Below are 21213 nucleotides of genomic sequence, written 5' to 3' on the forward strand. Positions count from 1 at the left end.
CAGTTATAAACACGTAGCCCCAAATATACCAAGACGAAGAATACGTCAAGAGGGGGAGAGAGAGAATATGGGTACCTGGAAGAATCAATTCTGATTATTCGTCAAATAAGCAATAATCCGAAGGCCGTTTTCCTGGTACCCACCCTGTAGAGACGAGGTAATCAAGAAAACACGACCCAAAAGCAAGATAAAAATAAAACAAAACACATTAAAGCAAGACACAAGATAAACATACACACGCAACTACAACGAACATCAAGAACCAACTCCACCCCTACTCTGCTGCATCCGGAAATGTGAGGTTCCCCTGCCGTCTTTCCCGCGGCATCACATGCAAAAGAAACCAGTATTCAAACTTTGACTATTTTCATTTTATTTTTTTCAAATATATATGTGGTAGACATCTTGCGCCTATATATAATACTACATAAGAAACATGGTATCTCCAAATCCCATTTTATCCCGTTACGCTGCCAGTCCTCGAGACTTCACTTAACTGTGGCGTCTGTGCGCAGATATTGCTAAACGTCACCCGCCCCCCACCCCCTCCTCTCCGTTACGGCAAGGGGGTGGCTTCGTAGCGCAGTTCATCTCCTGCGTTGATGGGGCGCCGCGCCTTCATAATAACGCAGCGCTCACCGGGACGAGAGAAAGTGCCACTGGTACAGACCTCCAGGTTGCTGTGTGTTGTTGTCGCCCCGCCGCCCACGCTCTGGCCTCCCGTCCACGAGTGCACTTCGTCTGGTTCATGGGTGAGGGAATTGATCGAAAGCACCGATGCCGCCGGCGACCCACCCTTTCGGAAGAATAGCGGATTCCGAGGGCCGTCGTGCGGTGCCCCTGCACCAAAAAAACGTGTACATGCATCCCCTCCAAATGCAGAAAGGTCCGACACGGTGCTTGTCAGCGGTCCCATCACCGCCACAGGGGCGGTGTACTGCCGGCAGAGGCGCTCCCACCCCTCACGGTGGTGTTCAGGAACCCTGTTTTCAGCAGCAGCGGTGAGGACGCACCTGGGCACCACGCAGTAACTAGAGAGACAAAAGTCCCACAGCTGCTCCATGAAGCGCCGCTTCCCTAAGAAGCCCAAAAGACGACCGAAGGTCCACACAGAAGGATTATGGAGCATGTGTGATCTGAATTCAGCGTGCTCCTCCGCCAACCACACTGTTAGCGATCCTACATCCATAAACAGCTTTGGGTGACGCGGGGCACGGTGGCCACTGCTGCACGACTCTGTCCTAGGTTCATCCGAATGTTTGCTCGCCCACATTCGGCTGACACCACCACCACTACTACCACTACTACCGGAAGCAATACTCTGAGCGGTGTTAGAGCTCACAGAAAGACTAAGGTTCACTGTAGGATCAAAAGTGCCCAGAAACAGTGTCTTTTTTTTTCGTTGTTCCAGTATTACTGTCTATTGATAATTTGTGGATTTGAACTTGTATTCATACCTTTATGAATTAATACAAATAATAGGTTTCGACGCACCCAAACTAAAGCTTCTGAAAATAAATAGGTCAGGAAAAATGTGAAAATCGCTTTTTTTTTTCTTTTATTCCATGGGAATAAGGTAGGCATATAAACCTTTTCTCTCTTTGTCGTCCTTTTTATAAAAAGGATATTTTAGAGGTACTCAGAAAGCAAACAAATGTTAGTGTTATATTTGAGTTCGTTATTTTACTCATCTCAAACAGTTGCTGTGCTTGCTTGTTCCGTCACTTTTTGCGCCACCCAAGCCATTGCTTCCCGAAGGGAATCACCAGTGGATGCGCTGCATCCCATCAAGGTCCACGTACGGTCTTTTATTGCACCCAAATTTAATGCGTTTATTAGTTCTGCCGGACTTGCCGCTCCGGGCAAATCTTGCTTGTTTGCTAGCACGAGCAATACTGCCTGTCGCAGCTGCGGCTCATCATTTAAAAGACCTCGTAGTACCTTCCCTGCTGTTTGAAAGCGTACTGGATCAGCAGCGTCTACTACAAATATTACTGCATCAGTATGATCATAGTAGAGACGCCATGAGTCTCGTAGCTGTTCTTGTCCACCAAGGTCCCAGCAATTTACTTGTATCGTATTATTATTATTTGAACCATGTGTGATAACCAACTGCTCCGTATTACCTCCAAGTGTTGGTTGCGTGCTGATGGCGTGACCAAGCTGGAGATGATAAAGTATAGATGTTTTCCCTGCGTTATTGAGGCCAAGAATAAGAAGTTTGTAAGGGCGTGAGGGACTAAAAAACTCCCAAAGACTACTGAAGAAGGAGCCCATACTAATCCCTTCCCTAAGGATAAAAAAAAAAAGAAGAAACAAAAGAGTTTTCACAAATAATAATAATAATAATAATAATAATAATAATAATAATAATAATAATAATAATAATAACAATAATAATAATAATAATAATAATAATAATAATCATATCGAAAAGACAAAGGAAAAAAAAAAAAAAAAACCTACGAATTGAAGAAAAAATATTATCATACAATGTGATGAATAGCACTGCTTATCAGTGACATACCCGTAACCTCTAATCTTCCCGTTGTCACCTACCCATGTCTCATCACGAATCCAGTGACGGTAATATTGCCTTCTTCCAAAGTGATTCAAACTGGCGCTCATCTCCGCCTTTCCACACCTTCACAACTCTCAGTATAAGTCGGCCCTGTGTAGGGCAAACTTCAAGTACCTCACATTCCACTACCGCCCCAATTACAACCTTTGGCAAGCTGTGCAGTACCACATGCACAAATTGCAGTTCAGGAATATAGATATCAGAAACATATCGGTATTCATGAGATCGTTGCTGCCACCTACCAGCAAAGGGTACAGTAGCTGGAGTAAAACCATCCATTAAAGTACTATTACCAATATATTTATGATTTTTACTGTCGTTATTTTTATTGTTGTAATGAAAAGAAGGTAAAAAACGAGTATATTCTGGGGCACTCGCTACCCCACGTGTATCACCAACCAAAGAAATAAATCGATGTGCACGATTCTTTGTAAGAATATTCTGCTCAATATATCTTAGTAACCAGTATCGCTGACTGCTGTCTTGCAAGAGGCTTGACTGTTCCTGCTTACTACTTATCATTGAACACAAAGTGGCCATAGTATGTTCTGCTATTGGCTGTTCAATCATTGCTAATGAGTTTTTTTTTCGAGAAGGCAAAGATGTCACACGACCACTACCCCTAGAGTTCCGCCATAGCCACACCTTCAGTTGATGATGTACTAACATGTCTGCATAACGTCGTAGGGGACTTGTACTATGGGTATAATTGTATGTATCGAGTCCAGCGTGATGAATTGGTGTGTGAAAGTAAACTGCTCGTGTGACAGAGCTAAGTTGACGAACCGCTTGCTGCATAGCCTCAGCAAAGTATACATAATGGGGATCAAGAGAGGCCACTTTAGTGACACCCTGGGGTTCTGTGTAGGATTGCGCCACCTGGTGGTCCATTGAAAGTTCCCGTGTACCACGGTACGGAATTGGGAGATGGTTTGCCTGCGCAACACGTGAACACACCTCGTTGGCAGCTATCATCATCTCTGCTACTGCTAATCGGGCATCTTTAGTAGCTATGATTTGGTCCTCCACTGAGAGAACACGCGTTTTCGAGACTTTGATAAGTGGTTCGGGGAGATTGGCGTCGATGAATCGCTCACGGGAGCGTAATTGTCGCGCTTCAAACCGACGCTGCGCTGCCTGAAATATACGTTGCAATGCATGTTTATCTGTTACTGTCATCCATGCTGGTGATGATGATGTTGCTGTTGTTGTTGTCGTTGCATCTGTATGTTTTTCTGTTTCGCCGTCGTAGAGCGACTGGACGGCATCGTATGTGATGCGGCGGAGCTGTCGCAACCAACCAACACCCACACTATAGTTCTTCACATCACCCGTTGCCTCATCGATCTGGAATCGAATGTTAAATGTGCGGCATGGACGATCTTCACGCAGGGTCGCCGCCTCCACAATAGGCTTCGGCAGCATAAAGAAAACACCTTCAGGGAGGTATGTTGTTGTAGTGAGCAGCCGCGCCGTCACCTGCTCCAACGGGGAATCAAACGGACAGTACACTGTGGCATCTGAAACGTACACCATAAAGTACTCCTCACCAGTGGACGGGTCGGTGTGCACACCAATTGCGTCATCCACTTCTGATGTTGTGGCGGAGTCAATTGCATACGCCGGGCCGTCCATATGCTCCCGTATGCAATCAAACGGATCTCCCCCATCCAGCTGCACATCCTCGCCTAGATGAGCATGCATGTACGACAGTGCGCTTGGTGGGTAATGAAGATCACCGGCAAACGCCACACGCCGCAAATTATCACCCGGTTTCACATACTGTAACGCCTGTAAAAGATGTTCCATATGTCGCGGATCCTCTACATGCTGTGGAGCCCCACGAATACAAGAAAGGACACGGTTTAACTCATCCAATGCTTCTGTAGCGAGAGCACCTTCCCCTGCTGCATAGCGTGCAAGAAGGCGAAGAATACGAGCTTCACTCAGAGAATCGAGAGGTTGAACGGGCAGCGACCAGACCTCAGCGAGCGTGCGTTGAAGACGCAATAACTCCTTGTCTAACGCAGCGCTCTCATTAACTTTTTGAGGAGATGGAGGAACTAAAGTGTCATCTCCCTGTAGGGGATCGTAGCGCTGTAGCAAGGAGCCAAGAATAAACTTTCGTGTCCATGTTGTATTAAGGTAAGAACCTGAAAACTGTGCGAGTTTAACCACACGCCTAGGAACACTCATCTTAACGTTCTCTACTTTTCATTGACGGTTGGCGGTGACAATACAGAAAAAAAAAAAGAAGTATATAAAATAATAATAATAATAATAATAATAATAATAATAATAATAATAATAATAATAATAATAATAATAAAAGGAAGGAAAGAGTCCAGGCCACTCAAGAATTTTTATTGACTGGTTGTATTAACAATCTCACTACATATACACTTTTCTCTGACGTAACCCCTTGTCCTTCTCCAACCCCACTTCACCCCCACCCCTCAACTGTTTCCCTGAACTTTTGCCGTAGACTAGTATGTGTGCACATCGGCATCTTGTTGATTGGCCCCCAATTGATGCATTTTGCGGAAGTACGCTGCCTTTTGCCGCAACATCACTATTTCATCATGTGTGTACCGTCCATCCCCTTCATCAGCCAATAGTCCTAAGGTTGGGTTGTTTGTGAAAGCCGTTTCAAGTTGTTGAAGGCGATGTAAAAAGTGTGCGGCCACACCTCGAGCATGCTCTGTCTCTCTAATGTACTCTGGAGATAGTCGACATAAGACGTTGTGTCGTTTCTGCTCCACATGCTTAATCCAATCCCTTAACTGATAGTACCGGCGGACCAAATAAGCATCATAAATAGATTTCACGGTAGGATGTAAGTCGGCATATACACGGTCTAACTCCTCAGCAATTTTTTCACTTTCTTTCTTTACGTGGGCAATCTTTTCATGAAACCTTGGGTGAAGTGGATCCTCATGAAGCGCTTGTAGCTCATCTGCAAGCACACCATAGTACCTATAACAACTATTTAAACATTTATAAAGAAGGGTGTGGCTAGAGTTTAGCTTGACATTAGGATGTTCATTAGTTGGAGGGTACTGCATGTGTCGCTGTAAATATGTGTCACTGTAGCCATCCCATTGTTCGGTATTGAGCCACTGCTGCTGGTCACCCTTGGTACGGGGAAGCGGGTCTACACCATCTGGTTGTACAATATGTGGATTATGCAGATAACGGTGAAACTGATCACTAGCCTGAAATCGACGCGCTGTGAGTTGGGGATTCCAGAAATTACACCAAGACCATCCTAACGCCGGTACAATGGCGGATTTTCGAATAATAGAACGTACAGAGGTGGCGCAAAGGACGGTAGACATTTCTCCTTGGTTTACAAATATTGTTCTTTACCTGAAATCACCTTACACACCACTACCTGACCATAAAAGAATTAAAAATAAATTATTAGAAATAATAATAATAATAATAATAATAATAATAATAATAATAGTAAAATAAAAATTATACACGAAGCATATCTTACATCTATACCAATAAACAAATACCAGTTCTCACAGCAAGACATTTCTACACCTCAGACTTCCTCTTGCTACATCGTTAGTACATTTGAACTCGCCAAGCCAATGAACACATTTGTCTGTCCACAGCCTTTCTCATATCTTTTTTTTTTTTGTTTGTTGTTTTACTTCTCATATCCACTTTTCTTTTCTTTTTCTTCTTACTCCTTCACGACTCTTCATATGGGCTATCATAACTACTCTCGCTACTTCTTCTAAATAACACTGTACACCACAGCTCTTTCCCATTCCCCCCTGTGTAACTAAAAAAAAAAAATATAATAATAATAATAATAAATAATACCACTACCCAGAAAACCCTTCCCTTTCCCTATTTCCCTTTTCTTACTATTCCTCTTATTTTGGCACTCTACCTCAGGAATGCGTTTACACCTTCTCTGCTGCATTATGACGCGGAGCGTTGGGCCGACGAAAGAAGACGTCACGATGTCCCATCTCTTTCGTCTGCTTCGCGTCATGGAATGATGAATAGATATCGTTGAATGGTGTATAATATTTCATAGACTGCGGGTTCTCGGTTGTACCAGCACTTTCCCACATTTGCTGCAACAAGTCATCCCAGACAGCACGACCAATATTCCATGCCGCCTGGTCAGAGCGCGGCCGACGCCATTCGCCGTATTCGCCAACCATGCGTAGAATTGGTTTGCGGCTACACAACGGTGCATCCCAGGCGTTGCTAAAAGCAAACGGACTATCACCATCCATCTTAAAACGTTGAGCACGGAATATACCATGTCCTTGAGAAATGGTCATGCTCTCTATCACGTTTTGGTGAACCCGCATTCGGGCCTCACGTGTATGTCGGCGAATCCAGTTTGGCAGAAAAAATCCCTTAAACTGAATACCACGGGCTATTACATCCATGTTGGCAATCTGCATTGGTTTCCCACTTGTGTTACCATACGTAACACAAACACCATTATCGCCTAATAGATTCAAAAGACCAGATGCGTAGTAACCACATGTATGGTTTAACAGTAGTTTTGGTGGTGGTACATCAGAAAGCAGACGACGCATATAGTTTGTGCGCACATAATTATACGGCACAACGGCAAACGCCCCACGAAGTTTGTAGAAGGCTACCAGATGAGCGTGTTCTGTACGTCCTAATTGCATGGTCTGAAAGAGTTTTGCACCGCGTGCACGAATGTAGCCTTGACAAATCTGTGCCACAGATGATGATGCACCTGTCTGTAGCACAACATCATTCGGCTGAAGGTTCACAAAGCTGTTTGTTAAGTGGTATGCAGTATGAAAGAGCGAGAGGGAGGCGAGATACTCCACATCTACGTCTGCACGATTTGGTACAACGTCAAGGTTCTCTGCATCCGTTACAATGTGTGTTGCCCACGTGCCGACGGCGGGGTTGTTGATCCACACAAGATCGCCTTCCCGCACCGCCACCGTAGCGCCGCGGCCAACGTCCTCCACAACTCCAACGCCCTCAACACCGGCGACACGCGGCAGTTGTGGCTGTGTAGATGCAAATGTGGATGCACATGCAGTTGCACATGTATATGGGGATGATTCTCGTGGTGTGTGATGACCGGCAATGACGTTGCGGTCGTGTCGGTGCACTGGCGCTGCGAGCATCTTCACAACCACCTGCGGCCCGTTGCGGTCAAACGGAATACGGAATCGCTCGTACTGCAGTACCTTTTCCGGCCGGCCATGTTTGTGGTAGCGCCAACCAGTAGCCGCCACCGTGCGCACAGTCGGTAAGCCAAACAGTGCAGTGCTACGTTGCATACTTTGTGTTTATTTCAATTGCCGTTGTAGACTTCTCGCTTACTATTACCCACCACAACTAGTATTATTCTTGTTTTTACGCTTTTTTTTTTTTTTTACCTTTCAAGCGATACTCTTGTACTTAACAATATTCCTCTTATCGGCTGTCGTGATATAGTTTCTAGTTTTTGTGTATGTTGTATGTATATATATATATATATATATATGTTTGTCTTTTTTTCTTTCGTTCCTGCCACTAACTACAATAGAAGGAGAGGGGAAGCCTCACCATCATCGAATGGAAGAAAAGAAGAAAAGAAGAAAAGAAGAAAAGAAGAAAAGAAGAAAAGAAGAAAAGAAGAAAAGAAGAAAAGAAGAAAAGAGATTTTAACACAAATAACCACCCCCTCCATTCCCCACACTACAGGAGAATGAGGAGGAAAGGAAACAACAAAAACAAAAACAAAAACAAGAAAAAAAAAAACATATGATTGACGTACCAGAACAACACAACTAGGGCCTTCAGGCATCTTGAGGAGTGTATGGCCAGGTATTTCACATAATTCGCCGTGTTTTGTTCAAAAAGCTATGTACATGGGGCAAGAATTCCAGCATGATGGTCGACGTATTAATTACATATACGCCCACAAAGTGAAAAAAAAGAAAATAAAATAAAATAAAAAGTTGGTAGATAATCATACGCATAGAAATAAATAAATAAACAAGCACCACTGCAATAAATTACTCTGAAAATCTACACTCTTGTTTTTTGTTTGTTTTTTCGTGGTTCCCACAGGCTTGCTCCACCCATTACTTTTCTCAAGTCTCTTCCTTCAGTAATCTTTGCTAAAGTGCTGCTGAAGAAGTGGGTGTAGGCGGTTGTGCTGTGGAACCTCTTGACCTGCGCCTTGGTGGTGTTGGTGTTGGATTTGGAGTTGTTGTTTTCCCAGACGTGGATTGAGGTTTCTCCGACGCCACACCGCGGTGACTCATGCGCAATGAATTCGCAATTATTGGTGGCAGTACGGATGTGCTCCCGCTTCCTTGGCCCGATCCTTTATCTGTGCGGGAATTACCAGACGATTTACTCCATAGATTTTCTGACATTGTCACCAGTGCGGCAGCAGCTGCACTAATACTGGACGGAGTGTTAGCAAAATCAATATTATTAGCAGTAGCAGGACTGCTATTATTGATATTGGCTATGGTTGTTCCCATAACATTCATGCCATTAAATGCCATAGAGAGGGATTGACCGGGGTAACTATCTTGTTGCTTAAAGAACTGCTGTTGCGGATGTTGTTGTTGTACAACAGAGTGGCCTGTCTCAGTATCACACAACTCCTCTCTTCCTCTTATTGTGGCAGTAGCAGCAGCACCAGCACCAGCACCACCCGCAAAAAATGACATCATAGCAGGATCAAGTTCAAGTTCAGAGTAACCTTCTTCTCCAGGTGCCAATACTGATTGGTTTTCTTCCGCATCTTGTAGCTGCTCCCACCGTTTCTCCATACCACGACGACGTAACTGTTGAGCTTGTTGATCTCGTGAATGCTCATCTGCAAGTTTTTCTGTCAACTGTTTATTTTGTCGTTGTAATTCTACCAAGGTATTACTAAGTTCTTCTAAACGTTGTTGCATGCGTGTACGATTATTCTGAAGCATTCCAATGTCTGCTTCCTCCGGTTTCAAATCGATGATTCCTCCCCTTGGTACTTCTTTCTTCTTCTTTATTGCTTCAAGAAAGTCTGCCTCTCGTGCACTCTCTTCACTAAGAGTAAGAAGGGCCTTGGGGAATTTAAAACCGGATATATGTTCTAACAATGCAAGCTCAGTGTGGTAGGTGTCAAAGCGATACGCCACCCGGATATCCGAAAGATGTGTTCGGGATGCATCATTACTTCGGCTACTTGAAAGAAAGTAAAGATCTCCAAGGCGCTCTCGCTTAAAGGAAGCGTCAAAACCGGAAAGTAGTACACTGTTGCGTGCGATTTCACACATATCATTTGGCCCTAATTTCCACACTTTAGATGCAATGGAGTACTCCTCAAGGAGGGGCTCCTGAGTGTGATGAAACATGAGCGGGCTATCAGTGCTTAGTGAAACCATTATACCACGGCGAAAGAAGTGAGGAAACGGATTGTCAAGATAACCAAGAACTTTAGTATTATTGCTTAATGGACTTACCGTTACTCCGATTCGTGCAAGATAGAATAGATACTGTAATGCCACATCATCTGCAAGTGTGACACCGTAGTTAATAGCATTAGCGAGTAGAAATCCACCAATGAGATGATCAACTGAACCTGCTTCACCACAACTTGGACGAAATGTAAAAGTTGAGAAATTACGTCGCCTTCGGAACTCATTAAGGGAGTAGATATTTGCCCACATATGGTACATGTAATAATTATATGGTGGTTCCTCTTCAGAGGTCCACTCATGCGGGGCTTTTGTCGCCAAGTGAAGTGGCGTGTCAGGACGGTGTTCATCCTCCACACAATCAAAACCGGATATGTGACTGATAAAATGGAAGAGTCGAGGGTCTTTGCTGGGATGTAGAGATACAGCCCAAAGTGGTTTAAAGACGTTTTCAAGGTATTCAGCAAAGCTATGTACATTACCCCGCTTACGTAGGTAAGAGTAAATACGTGGAACCTGTACCATCCACTTATTATGTACAGATGCCATACCATGAGTGTCAAACCAATCTGAAAGTCGACTCCATTCCATGTCATTTGCACCATAGATTGGTAATCGATTTTCTGTAAAAGTAAAACGATCGTGTTTAAAGTTTTCAAAGGTAAGTTTTGTCAGTTCGGCAAAGTAACGTCCTTTCATTTGATTATCTGTTTTAAGTAACAAAGTAAGTAACTCATCCCGACCCTCTGGAAGGTACTGTGCACTTGCCACTCCTAGTGTTGCATCCACTTGTACATTAAGATCATCAACTGTAAGATTGTTTGGAGATATATTCAGTTCATGTAATAGTTGTCGAAGTGTTTGTGGTTCCTTTCCTTCTTGATGTGCAACAATATCATCACCACTATTATTCGCTTTGGAAATAATAAAGTTCAAAAGTTGTCGTGCTGTCATACCACTTTCCATACGAACATTATTATCCACTTTTGTCGCTTGATAAAAGTCACGATTTTGTGAAGCCTTCTCGGCTGTAGTACCTGCTTCAAGACTGCGATTAAGAGCAATGTGAAGTAAGAATTTATGTTCTAACAAATCCAATCTTCGTGCTGCAAAATTTCGTACGTTTATATTATCCATAATTTGACGCAACTCCTGCACGTGAACACGGAAGTCATCGTAGTGAAACATTTCCTTTGGAAGTCGAGGAATTTGATGTACTTCATGCGGCACAAGAATACCTTCAACCGTTTTAAACATCCACTCATCTTCATCAAATGCCTCATCACGACGAAACGCATTTTCAATTTCATGTGGGTTTAACATCTCCTTTCCAGCTCCAGCTTCACCAGCACGGTGTTGACGAACATACTGCGCACGAAGTTCTAGTGCTCGGTGTAATAACTGCGCCACAGTTGTGTACGAGGGATCACGTTCATAAGGCCCAACAAACACAACTCGTGGGAAATCAATGTGAGGATCTTGCACAATGTAAGGGAACTGAGTTGATGGTACAACCTTAACTGTTGGTGATACACCGAGGCTGCAGTTAGCTTCACTAATAGCAGGAGCAGCTGGAGATGTCAAAATGCAACCATCATCATCAGTCTGTATTTGCTGTTTTGTCGCTTCAGTTATAACCTGTAACTCCGTCTGCCACATTTCTTGCCGAAGCTCTAGACGAGGTGTTGGTACCTTGCTTAATTCAAATAAATTTCCTTTTATACCCTCTTGCATAAATGCTTCACCAAGCCATGCCGCCTTTGTGTTGTATGAAAAGGATGATATTGTCACAGAGTTTAACGCAATTTCGCAAACATCTGTACCAGATAATTGATATAATTTACTTGCCGTTCCATACTCTTCTATAATCGCTTCTCTAGAGTGATGAAAAAGTACAGGTCGATCAGTACAAAGTGAAACATTAAGTCCTCGTCGAAAAAAAACTGGGAAGGGATTTTGCATATACGGCAAACCCATTCCATTGTTACTAAGAGGTGATATCATCATACCAATACGATGAATACCATAAAGGTACTGCAATACAGGATGATTCTCAAGAATAATGCCATTTGAGACACTATCACAAAGGAGATACGAATATACAAGGACATCTAACTGAGTACTACGACCTCCAGCAATAGCACGAAGTTGAAGTGTGTTGAGGCCTTTGCGCCGTCGAAAGGCATTGAGAGAACACAAATTTGCCCAGATATTGTAGGCAAAATAAAGATCACATACATTCTCTGACCATGGAACCTCTGCTGGTCGTCTTGACTTTCGCTGAAAATCGTTACCACGTTCTTCTTCATCAGACACAATCACAAAACCACCGATACGAGCAAGAAAAGATGCCAATTGTGTGTTCCTTGGATCTTCTGGTGCCAATGTGGCCATAAAAAGTGGTAAAAAAAGATTTTCAAGATGTTGTTGGTGGTGTTCAAAAGTGTCTTTCGTTGTTTCCTTACGAATCATACGTCGTGATATCGCAACAAGCCATTGATTGTTTTCCTGTTCTGCCAGTTCATTTTCATGGATCCATTGCGCCATTTTTTCCCAGTCTTCTGGGGTTACCCCACCAATTTCGATGATACTCTCCGTTGCCTCAATATTTCGCCGTCGTGAATCATTTTTAGCTAACATAGGCCGTACAGCATCTGCAAAGAACCGTCCTTTATTTAATGTGTCTGGTGTAAGAAAAAGACGCAACAACTCTGCACTGTTGCGACCAGCACGGTTAAGTTCTGGGTCGAGAATATCGTAGCGGTACAATCGTTTCTCGTTGGGAGGTAATAAACCAAGAGTGTCAACAGTAATATTGGCGGGATCGGGAAAGTCAAGTTGTTCACACATTGACTGCAGTGTCTGCGGTTCCTTTTTTTCACCCACATAGCGTACTACTTCTTCTCCATACCGATCTAATGTCTCTTGCATGTACTCCACTAACTGTTGAGCATTCATGATAGAAGCGAGGTAAACACTGTTGTCAACTTTTGTACAATCGGCGAATACGCCACCCCCACGACGGTAGCGATCAGAATTTTCATATTCATTATTGCAGAGCTTATACAACTTGTACTTTTCTTCCAGTACCTGGAGTCTATGGGAGCAGGCACGGCAACAAATAGGATGCTGTAAGGTAGTATATATTTCTGTGACATCATCATAGAACTGCTCCCATGGAACAATATTTGTACGCTGATCACTAAACTGAATAACACCTGTTTCGAAGGATAATACTACTGGTGGTACCAGTCGTTCTGTTCCCTCTTGTTGACCCTTGTCCACAGTCTTATACTTTTCTCGAATCCCTATTGCACTTTGGAGACGAGAACTTGCCGCTTGCATTTCGATACCACCAGTGTCCCCTTCAAGCTGAACAACATACATGTTCTGTCTGTTTGCAGCGTGCCTCGTGGGGTTCGTAGAGGTACTCTTGCCCCGCATAGAGCGCCGTCGAAAGAATCCTGTAGAAAGGGATCCTCCACCAGTGGATGTCATCGTTGTTTGTGGCTGCCCACTGCTCATTAATTCCCGCTGCGTGTTAGAGAAACGACGACCACCACTTTTGGGGTATGAATTGATAGACTCATGCAACACTGAGGCATGTGCCGGACCAGTTGTACTCCCTAGCAGTGGGGAATGTGCAGGTTCAAAATGGTGCTGTTCTTCGTCTCCTCGCATCGATGGCAGCTGCGAAGCAACGGAACTATCAAGAAGACTCACATGATGGCGTTCCATCTTTTTTTTTTTTTTTTTGACAGTCTATACCCTTTCGTCTTCTTTTTAATTTGCTCTTATCCAAAACTTTTCTGTCCCAGCGGGGGTGGGGAATGGAGGAGGGAAAAGATACACAAAGTACAAGAAATAAAAATAAAAAGAGATATTAATATATTTAATTAAAAGTAACACAATAATAATAATAATAATAATAATAATAATAATAATAATAATAATAATAATAAAACAGCGGCAACAGGAAGCAGTAAACACGTAGACTATAAGCATCATCATCATCATCATCATCATCATCATTGTTCATAAATGTTGAACACTGAGCCAATACAAGTGTATCTCCACACATAAAGAGAGTTTTAGATATCTGTGACACCCACTTCGGTAATCCCCGCATCCATGTATCTTATCGGCTTCTTTGCATGTGGCGGCACAGATTTGGCACCACCACATGTATGATCAATGTCAATGGGACACTCCCAAACAGATTTCCCTGTTAGGAGAACCTCACGATCCACGTAATCCACAACATTGCTGTAATTGTAGCGTACAATTTCAGAAAGATGTTTACGTGTGTATGTGCTGTAGTCGTATTTCCATTCAGGCACGTGTGGCCATTTCATAAGAGTCTCTTCCCGTGCTGATTCACGACGCAGAGCTTCTTGATAAACAGGGTCAAACTCAGAATATGGCTGGGGCTCACGCTTATGTTCCGCTATCTCGATTACCTTTGTTCCATCAATAGTAGTGATACCAAGCGACTGCGCATATGCCAGACCGTCACTTTGGTCATAAGTGATGTATGCCTCCCATGGACCCTCAATTTCATCTGGATGAGTTGGACGTGGCACCTCCTCAACACTTTTATAACGTGGCGGCTCCATCGTGATATTGGGGAAGTAGCCGAGCTGGATAACACTTTTTGCAAGATACGATCGGCGTTCAGCTTTGAGTCGCTCCAGTGGATTCTTTGGTGGTGTTGGCCTCTCTTTGCTCGGTGGTACGGGCAAACTTGCTGCTATAATGGCCCCATTTTCATCAATTTTATTACTTTTCTCAATACTACCGTTGCTACTATCTCCACTACAACTCTCATTGTCGTTTTTATCTTTCTTTTCTCCATCCATATGTTCCCTTACAGCGTCATTCGCGAACACACCGGGTGCGAGTTCGACATTTGTGTAATCGTACACACTTGGCGCAGCGGCCCACTGATGGTATGCCTTCACATCACTTTTCTCCGCAACGTATTGCGTCCACACCTGTTCTGCCTCCTCCTTGCGTCGCATCACGTCCTCCGGCAGTCGCAGCTCCACCCGCACGATGCCTCTGTGCGACTCAAACACATCGTAGCGGCCAAACAATTCCCGCAGCCGCTCCTCTGCCACACGACGCTCGAGTGTCACTTTCACAACAACCGTCTTCGAGTGGGCGCCCGGTGGCGGCGGCGGGCCCGGCGGGAATCGGTAGACTCCGCGCTGCAGCCGCTCGCGGAAGATCGCCGTGGCCTTCGCCGTGGCCGCCGCCTCGCGTTCCTGCACGACACGGCGGATGTTGCGCATGGACTCCTGCACCATTCGCAGCCTCGACGGCGCCGGCATGGCCCCGAGTTCCTCCTGGTGTCGCAGATAGTGTTCCCGCATCGACTGCAGCATGTTGCGCTCCTTTACCAAAAGGAACCAGATCTGCTGCAGGTCCGCAAGGCTCTTTCCGCGAAGACTCTCATAAGGCCATGAACCACCAGGTACAGGTGGACGTTTGTTGTTCAGGAAATTATTGTCGACAAATTCATAAAACGCCGCAGGATTCTTAAGGAGACGACTGCGATGCATCACAAATCAATCTCTTTATAAGAATAGATAGATAAAATGAATTACTAAAACTTTCTGTGCGGATTGGCTCTAAAGGATCACACACACACACACACACACACACGCAACAGTACTAGTAGTAACACCTTACTTCACTATTGTCACCACTCCTCCTAGTAAAAAAAAAAAAAAAAAACGAATAAAATCAATACAAATATAGAAGACAAGCACCATACTTGCTACCAAGGGAAAAGAATGCAATGTAATGTGACTAGTAAAAAGAAAAAAAAAAAAAGTTTTTAACACCACAAAGGTAAAGTAACTCCAGTGGCACATACCCTAGAGTTTCTTTTTTTTTTGTTTGTTTTCTACACGTTTTTTCACCCTTCTTTTACGATACAAACATCCTTTTACACATATCACGTTGCTTCCGCTCCGCTTCTTTTTTAGCTTCTGCTATCTCAGCACGCAATTTGACCACTGCAGGATCCACGGGACCCGCTCCTGTCATCTGAGAGTGACGCTCCACCGCGTCAAGGTCACTTTCCGCCTTCTCTAAGTTTCCGAGGTGTAAGTTGCAACTGGCGCGCCGAAGCAGGGCCTTGGTGTTCGCAGCGTGCTCAGGGATTGAGAGAACAACTGTCGCAGAGCGCACTCCCTCTGGGTAACGACCAAGTCTAAGATTCACAAGAGCCAGATTGTTCTGAACGGCGGCGTATAGTTCCATAAGTTCAGCTAAGCGCTCTGGACTAAGCGAACGCCGTGCTGAGTCTCGTTGTTTGCATAGTGCATTCACAAGACCTTCCCCTGCAAGTTTATTATCATCCTGAATATACTCAGCCAGATATAAATTTGCTTTTTTGTAGTTAAACGCTGCTGCGCGCAGCTTTCCATCTTTAAGGGCGGCGTTCCCCTCATCCTTGGCAGCCCTCGCCCCATTAAGGCATCGCTCGTAGAGCGCATTCTGAGATGAAGAACTCGTTCCTTGCATATAAAACTAATCACCCTCTTTGGGTACTTTTATCCTTCTCTGCTCAGCCATAAAAGAGAGGCAGTCACTTTTTTTGTTTGTTTGTTTATTGATGTTTCACAGGTAAAGATGCTCTCTTATTGCAATATTCGTACGTAAGTAGAACCATTGTATTCCTTGTATATGTTTTGTTTTTTCTTTCTTCTTCTTTACGACCTCTCTCTCTCTCTCTCGCTCACTGCTTCCGTCAACCTTCACCCAAATTCTTTTTCTTTCCTTCTTCCTTTCCGTTTACGTCTTTATGTGTAGTTGTAGCAGAATATATGTATTATTATCTCCATTCCATTGAATAGGCAAAAATAAATTAAAAAAAAAAAAAAAAACACCCACCCACACGAGATCATCTTTTCACGCCCCTCAATCCTTTCCCTCCAGCTTTTGCAACATTTCCAATGCATGCCGCATATCGCCTGGCAGCGGACACTCCACAACAGTCTTCTCACAGTCAGCATACTCCGCAACGGACGCCGACCCACCTGCACGGGCGGGCCACATAGTGATAGTGAATGCATGCAGTGCCGGTCGGTGAAGCCCCACCCGCTCTCCCATTGACTTTGCACGCTCGTGGTAGCGGCCGTCGCCGAGCAGCGGGTGCCATAATAGTGCGAAGTGCTGCCGGATTTGATGCCGCCGACCGGCGCGCAGCCGCACCTCTACATCGTAAACGCCGCTGGCAGGGAAGTACCGCAGGACGCGGTACGCCGTCGTTGCCCGTCGCCAGTCCGCAGATGCCGTCGGCAGCCCGTCGCGCTGCGTATTGTGAGTGGCAGCGCGCTGCAGTGAGAAGTCGGCACCGTTCGCAAACACATCGCGTGTGATGACGCCGTGAGGGTTGAGGTACCAGCACTCCTCGCCGTCCACACGAGAGGCCGGTGGTGGGCAGCGCAGCAAAAGCGCCCGGTATGTCTTTTCCACCACATGGTCCACAACGCTGGCGCGCCGCGCCGCAACGAGAGATGCTTCCGTATCGGTAGCGAGCACTAAACCACTCGTTCCAACATCAATGCGGTTGACAAGGCCATGTTGGTAGAGAACAGGTGTTCCATCACCTCGCCAAGGTACATGTTGAGCCAGAAAATTCACCAGATGGGGAAACCCGGCGTGCAAAGTTGTACTCATTCCAGAGGGTTTACTAACCGCTACAACACCCAACGGCAAATGAGAGGCGACAAGAAAGGGATTTTTATCAGCCTCTACGGTTTCACCATTTATCGCATTCACCATATCCCCTCTTTTTTGTAGCTGTTCTTGTTTTTTACCTTCATCAAAGTAACTAACCGCCTCAAGAAGATCAACTGTCATAAGACGTACTTTAAGCTCTGGCACACGGAACGTCAAGGTTGGAATACCATGTCGTTTATCAACTCGTAAAAAAGATTCAGTGGTAGTTGTAGGATACTTCGTCGCATGACGAAGAGAACGGCCAACTAACAATGCCTCTGAACCATCCCAACTTGTAGTCCACTCTAGTGGAGTAGAATGGATGTAACGCTCATGATAAGTTCCCTTAAAATACGGTGCAGCCCCAAATACCCGGTCGGCAGGGACTACAAAATAGACCACACCAAGCGCACGCAGAATATTCCTCTCGGAATCCATAATATTCCTTCCATTTGAGGCAATGAGCGGAAGAACAACTGCTGTAAGTAAGGACGCTGCCGCCTCTGGTGAAAGTAGAGGTGGTCCATAGCAATTCACTTCTCGCACAAGAATATCTAAAAGTTCCGCAAGTGTTTCCACTTTACTACAGCTTTCAATCCACATTGAAATATGATAATTGCGCATACTACCCGCTTTACTCTCAAAAAACTTACGTAGTGCATCGGAATCAGAACGAATCCGCTCCAACGAAGATATTGTAGTCTGGGAAAACGTAGAAGAAGATAGTTCTTCTTGCTCATCGGAATCCATTGCTGTATCTAGTGAACCCCACCACATCTGACGGCATACAGACTCTATTTGATTACGTCGCGTTCCCAACACATCGTAAAAGTGTCGTAACGAAGGTGGTCGCAATATGGAGCGTACCGCCACTCGTATCACAGAAGGTGGGGCAAGCAAACTTCCAAACTGTACTATCAAATCGGAACAATACTCCTGAAATGCTGCATAGAATGAAATTGGTGAAAATAGTGTGTAGAGAACTTGTGCACGCACACGTTTTAGTCCTTCATGAATATCTTCTTTTAGTTCTTCTCGTGCGATGGCAACAATAGTTGAAAGAATAACCCATGGAACAAGTTCCTTTGCAAGAGAACGTTGCAAGTACGGAAGCATAGAAGCACCAGTTCCCTCAAAACGTACAAGAGAACGGGGGATACGTCTTGGGAGCTGAGCAAGAATCCACAGTTTACGGCGTAATTCCATGAGTGCAAGAGATGGGGGAGATCTGGGTAAACCATCCAAATTTTGCTGTTTCTCATTCACCACACTTAAATGTTCACGTCTAGATCGAAGACCAATCATTGGAGGTTTCTGCAGCAAACTCACCTCTGATGGTGTCTCAGGAGTAAGAAGAAGCTTACGGGGAACTCGTCCGAGACGCGAGGCGGTACTGTGAACCCATAGCTTTCTCTTTACGAGTAATGGACGCCGCCTATTGAAGAATTGCGATATAACGTTATCCTTACTCGAAGAGAGCGATGGTGCGACTGAACCAAGACTGTATTGTCGTTCTTCATTCTTCTCATCTACAACACACGCCACTTCCTCTAGTTCCTCTTTAGTTATCCGTTTTTCTTCTTCCATATCAATTGTAGGTTCATTAAGTTGCAACGCGACGGTTGCTACGGATTCAATGTGTCGAAGGACATCCTCCCAGCGTCCCTGAAGAAGCAACTCTGCAAACACAGTGTCGCCTACGACTGGAGTATCGCTAGACGGCGAAAGAGTCACTTTTCTTCCTTCTACGTGAATCCAACTTGGCGCTGTGCGGTCGAGCCCACAAGCCTCTGCAAGTTTGGAGTTCTGTTTCTCAGCATCACGCGCAGTGGCCCACCATTGTTGAAGGCGTGTAACAACAGCCTGTTCATCTGCAGTACTCAACTTTAACGTACCATCTTCATTGTCACTTTCAAGTCTTACTTCCGGTACCTCTATCCGTTCGCCAAATTGTTGAGCATACTGCTGAAGGACGTTTGCGATATCAGAAGAAGAAATATGAACTTGCCGTTGTTGTTGTTGTTGTTGAAACTGCATCGCCCACGAAAGCACTGCAAGGCTTCGCTCACACGAGACACAATTTTCAGAAGAGCTGATAAACGGTAGTTTCATCACAGAAAGTTCATTCCCTTCACCCTTCTCTTCACTCCCGGAATATAGTTTGCATAATGTAATCCACTCTTCCTCATTATTCAACATCAAACGATGGTGCACAAGCAAATCAACATACGCCTGTGCCCCACGACGGCGCACAGATATTCCCAAACTGTTTGCACTCTCAGGTCTGCTGCTGCTGGATGGAACCACCCGTATTGGTGAAAGAAGAAGGACCGCTGATATTTTGGATTGCCGGGCCAGAAACTCCTTCTGAGAAATGTGAAAACTGCAGTAGAAGACCCATTGTTGCAATGCAGCGTGCAATCTCGCTTGTTGTTTCTCAGAGAATGTTGGAGAAACCTGCTGCCGCTCCCACTGGGCAGCACTAGGTTTATCTGGATAAGATTCATCATTATTTTCATCATCGCCGTCAAGTTGCTGTAGTGTCCTTGCAAATCCAAGAGGAAGGATCTTGTCTTCGCTTACACGAATAATATTCTTATTCGGTTCTAGAGCGCGATTGACTTCAGTCCAACGCTTTTCGGAGCGTTCTTGAAACGTTACCGCATAACGTAGCGCTCTATCAAGGCCTTTAAGGTGTTCGCGTGATGTGTACGGAGCACAAGGGCGTCCCACTGCATCTCGCAGTCCTCGCAATGCAGCTCGCACATAACTGCGCGGCACAGCAACGCGGCTAGAAAGTCCTGCTGTCATTGCTACTGACTTTCCCTGCATCATTTCTTCCACTACACTTTCAGCGTATATTCGCGAGGAATCGAAATGGAAGTAGCAAGAAGTGCAGACAAGCATTAACATTGCTGCTTCCCAGAAGCAAAATTCATTTCATTTCTTCTTTCCTTGAGAAAGAAGGAAAGCACCCCACCCCCACCCCCAGGCAGACGCGCAAGCGAAGGTGTTTGTACAGAGAAAGAAAACTCTGTCCTCCTTTCATCACTGCAGACATCAACTGCAAAGAAGAAGGTGGCTACGTTGAGGGCTGCATAATAATAGCAACAATACCGTCTGAGAGAGACGGCTTCCTCCATACATTTGCCAGCCTCTTCTGACAGGAACATTAGTTATGAAAGGGGTAGCAAGAAAAAAAAAAAAGAGCACAGAACACACTTCCGCCTGAACACAGAGACACTTACGTAACAAAGGGAGGGGGAATCATAAGAAAATTTGGGCGCTCGAGTGATTGAGAAAAACACATTACCAAAAAAAAAAAAAAAACATATAAAGCAGTTCTACGTGGGGAATAATCGCTCATTTTCTTTTTTTTCCTGTTTTATTTTCTCCTTTTCCCCTCCTAGTATTCATCATTCAAAATAGTGAGTTGGTGGTATAATTCCTGGTCAAAAAAAAAAAAAA

At 44.7% G+C, this 21213-nt stretch overlaps 9 protein-coding genes across 9 annotated transcripts; all 9 read right to left on the minus strand.

Moving 5' to 3' along the window:
- Positions 1 to 556: 556 nt before the first annotated feature.
- Positions 557 to 1273, minus strand: TM35_000351950 (uncharacterized protein; the record flags this gene model as incomplete). Its single annotated transcript, XM_029029248.1, has 1 exon — positions 557 to 1273. One exon carries the CDS (start codon positions 1271 to 1273, stop codon positions 557 to 559), a length of 717 nt encoding a protein of 238 aa, XP_028879517.1.
- A 419-nt stretch (positions 1274 to 1692) lies between these two features.
- On the minus strand, positions 1693 to 2277 carry TM35_000351960 (ADP-ribosylation factor; the record flags this gene model as incomplete). Its single annotated transcript, XM_029029249.1, has 1 exon — positions 1693 to 2277. One exon carries the CDS (start codon positions 2275 to 2277, stop codon positions 1693 to 1695), a length of 585 nt encoding a protein of 194 aa, XP_028879518.1.
- A 292-nt stretch (positions 2278 to 2569) lies between these two features.
- On the minus strand, positions 2570 to 4777 carry TM35_000351970 (putative mitochondrial exoribonuclease DSS-1; the record flags this gene model as incomplete). Its single annotated transcript, XM_029029250.1, has 1 exon — positions 2570 to 4777. One exon carries the CDS (start codon positions 4775 to 4777, stop codon positions 2570 to 2572), a length of 2208 nt encoding a protein of 735 aa, XP_028879519.1.
- Positions 4778 to 5067: 290 nt separating this feature from the next.
- On the minus strand, positions 5068 to 5919 carry TM35_000351980 (uncharacterized protein; the record flags this gene model as incomplete). Its single annotated transcript, XM_029029251.1, has 1 exon — positions 5068 to 5919. The coding sequence occupies one exon, from the start codon at positions 5917 to 5919 to the stop codon at positions 5068 to 5070; it is 852 nt and encodes a 283-aa protein (XP_028879520.1).
- Positions 5920 to 6504: 585 nt separating this feature from the next.
- Positions 6505 to 7890, minus strand: TM35_000351990 (putative oxidoreductase; the record flags this gene model as incomplete). The annotated part of the gene is made up of 1 exon (XM_029029252.1): positions 6505 to 7890. The coding sequence occupies one exon, from the start codon at positions 7888 to 7890 to the stop codon at positions 6505 to 6507; it is 1386 nt and encodes a 461-aa protein (XP_028879521.1).
- Positions 7891 to 8715: 825 nt separating this feature from the next.
- TM35_000352000 (putative adenosine monophosphate deaminase) lies at positions 8716 to 13749 on the minus strand (the record flags this gene model as incomplete). Its single annotated transcript, XM_029029253.1, has 1 exon — positions 8716 to 13749. The coding sequence occupies one exon, from the start codon at positions 13747 to 13749 to the stop codon at positions 8716 to 8718; it is 5034 nt and encodes a 1677-aa protein (XP_028879522.1).
- A 353-nt stretch (positions 13750 to 14102) lies between these two features.
- Positions 14103 to 15575, minus strand: TM35_000352010 (uncharacterized protein; the record flags this gene model as incomplete). The annotated part of the gene is made up of 1 exon (XM_029029254.1): positions 14103 to 15575. One exon carries the CDS (start codon positions 15573 to 15575, stop codon positions 14103 to 14105), a length of 1473 nt encoding a protein of 490 aa, XP_028879523.1.
- Positions 15576 to 15945: 370 nt separating this feature from the next.
- TM35_000352020 (uncharacterized protein) lies at positions 15946 to 16545 on the minus strand (the record flags this gene model as incomplete). The annotated part of the gene is made up of 1 exon (XM_029029255.1): positions 15946 to 16545. One exon carries the CDS (start codon positions 16543 to 16545, stop codon positions 15946 to 15948), a length of 600 nt encoding a protein of 199 aa, XP_028879524.1.
- A 396-nt stretch (positions 16546 to 16941) lies between these two features.
- Positions 16942 to 20658, minus strand: TM35_000352030 (putative RNA pseudouridylate synthase; the record flags this gene model as incomplete). Its single annotated transcript, XM_029029256.1, has 1 exon — positions 16942 to 20658. The coding sequence occupies one exon, from the start codon at positions 20656 to 20658 to the stop codon at positions 16942 to 16944; it is 3717 nt and encodes a 1238-aa protein (XP_028879525.1).
- Positions 20659 to 21213: the final 555 nt, after the last annotated feature.

The sequence above is a fragment of the Trypanosoma theileri genome (genome assembly GCF_002087225.1).
Source record: "Trypanosoma theileri isolate Edinburgh chromosome Unknown TM35_Tth_35_V1, whole genome shotgun sequence".
Classification (NCBI taxonomy): domain Eukaryota; phylum Euglenozoa; class Kinetoplastea; order Trypanosomatida; family Trypanosomatidae; genus Trypanosoma; species Trypanosoma theileri.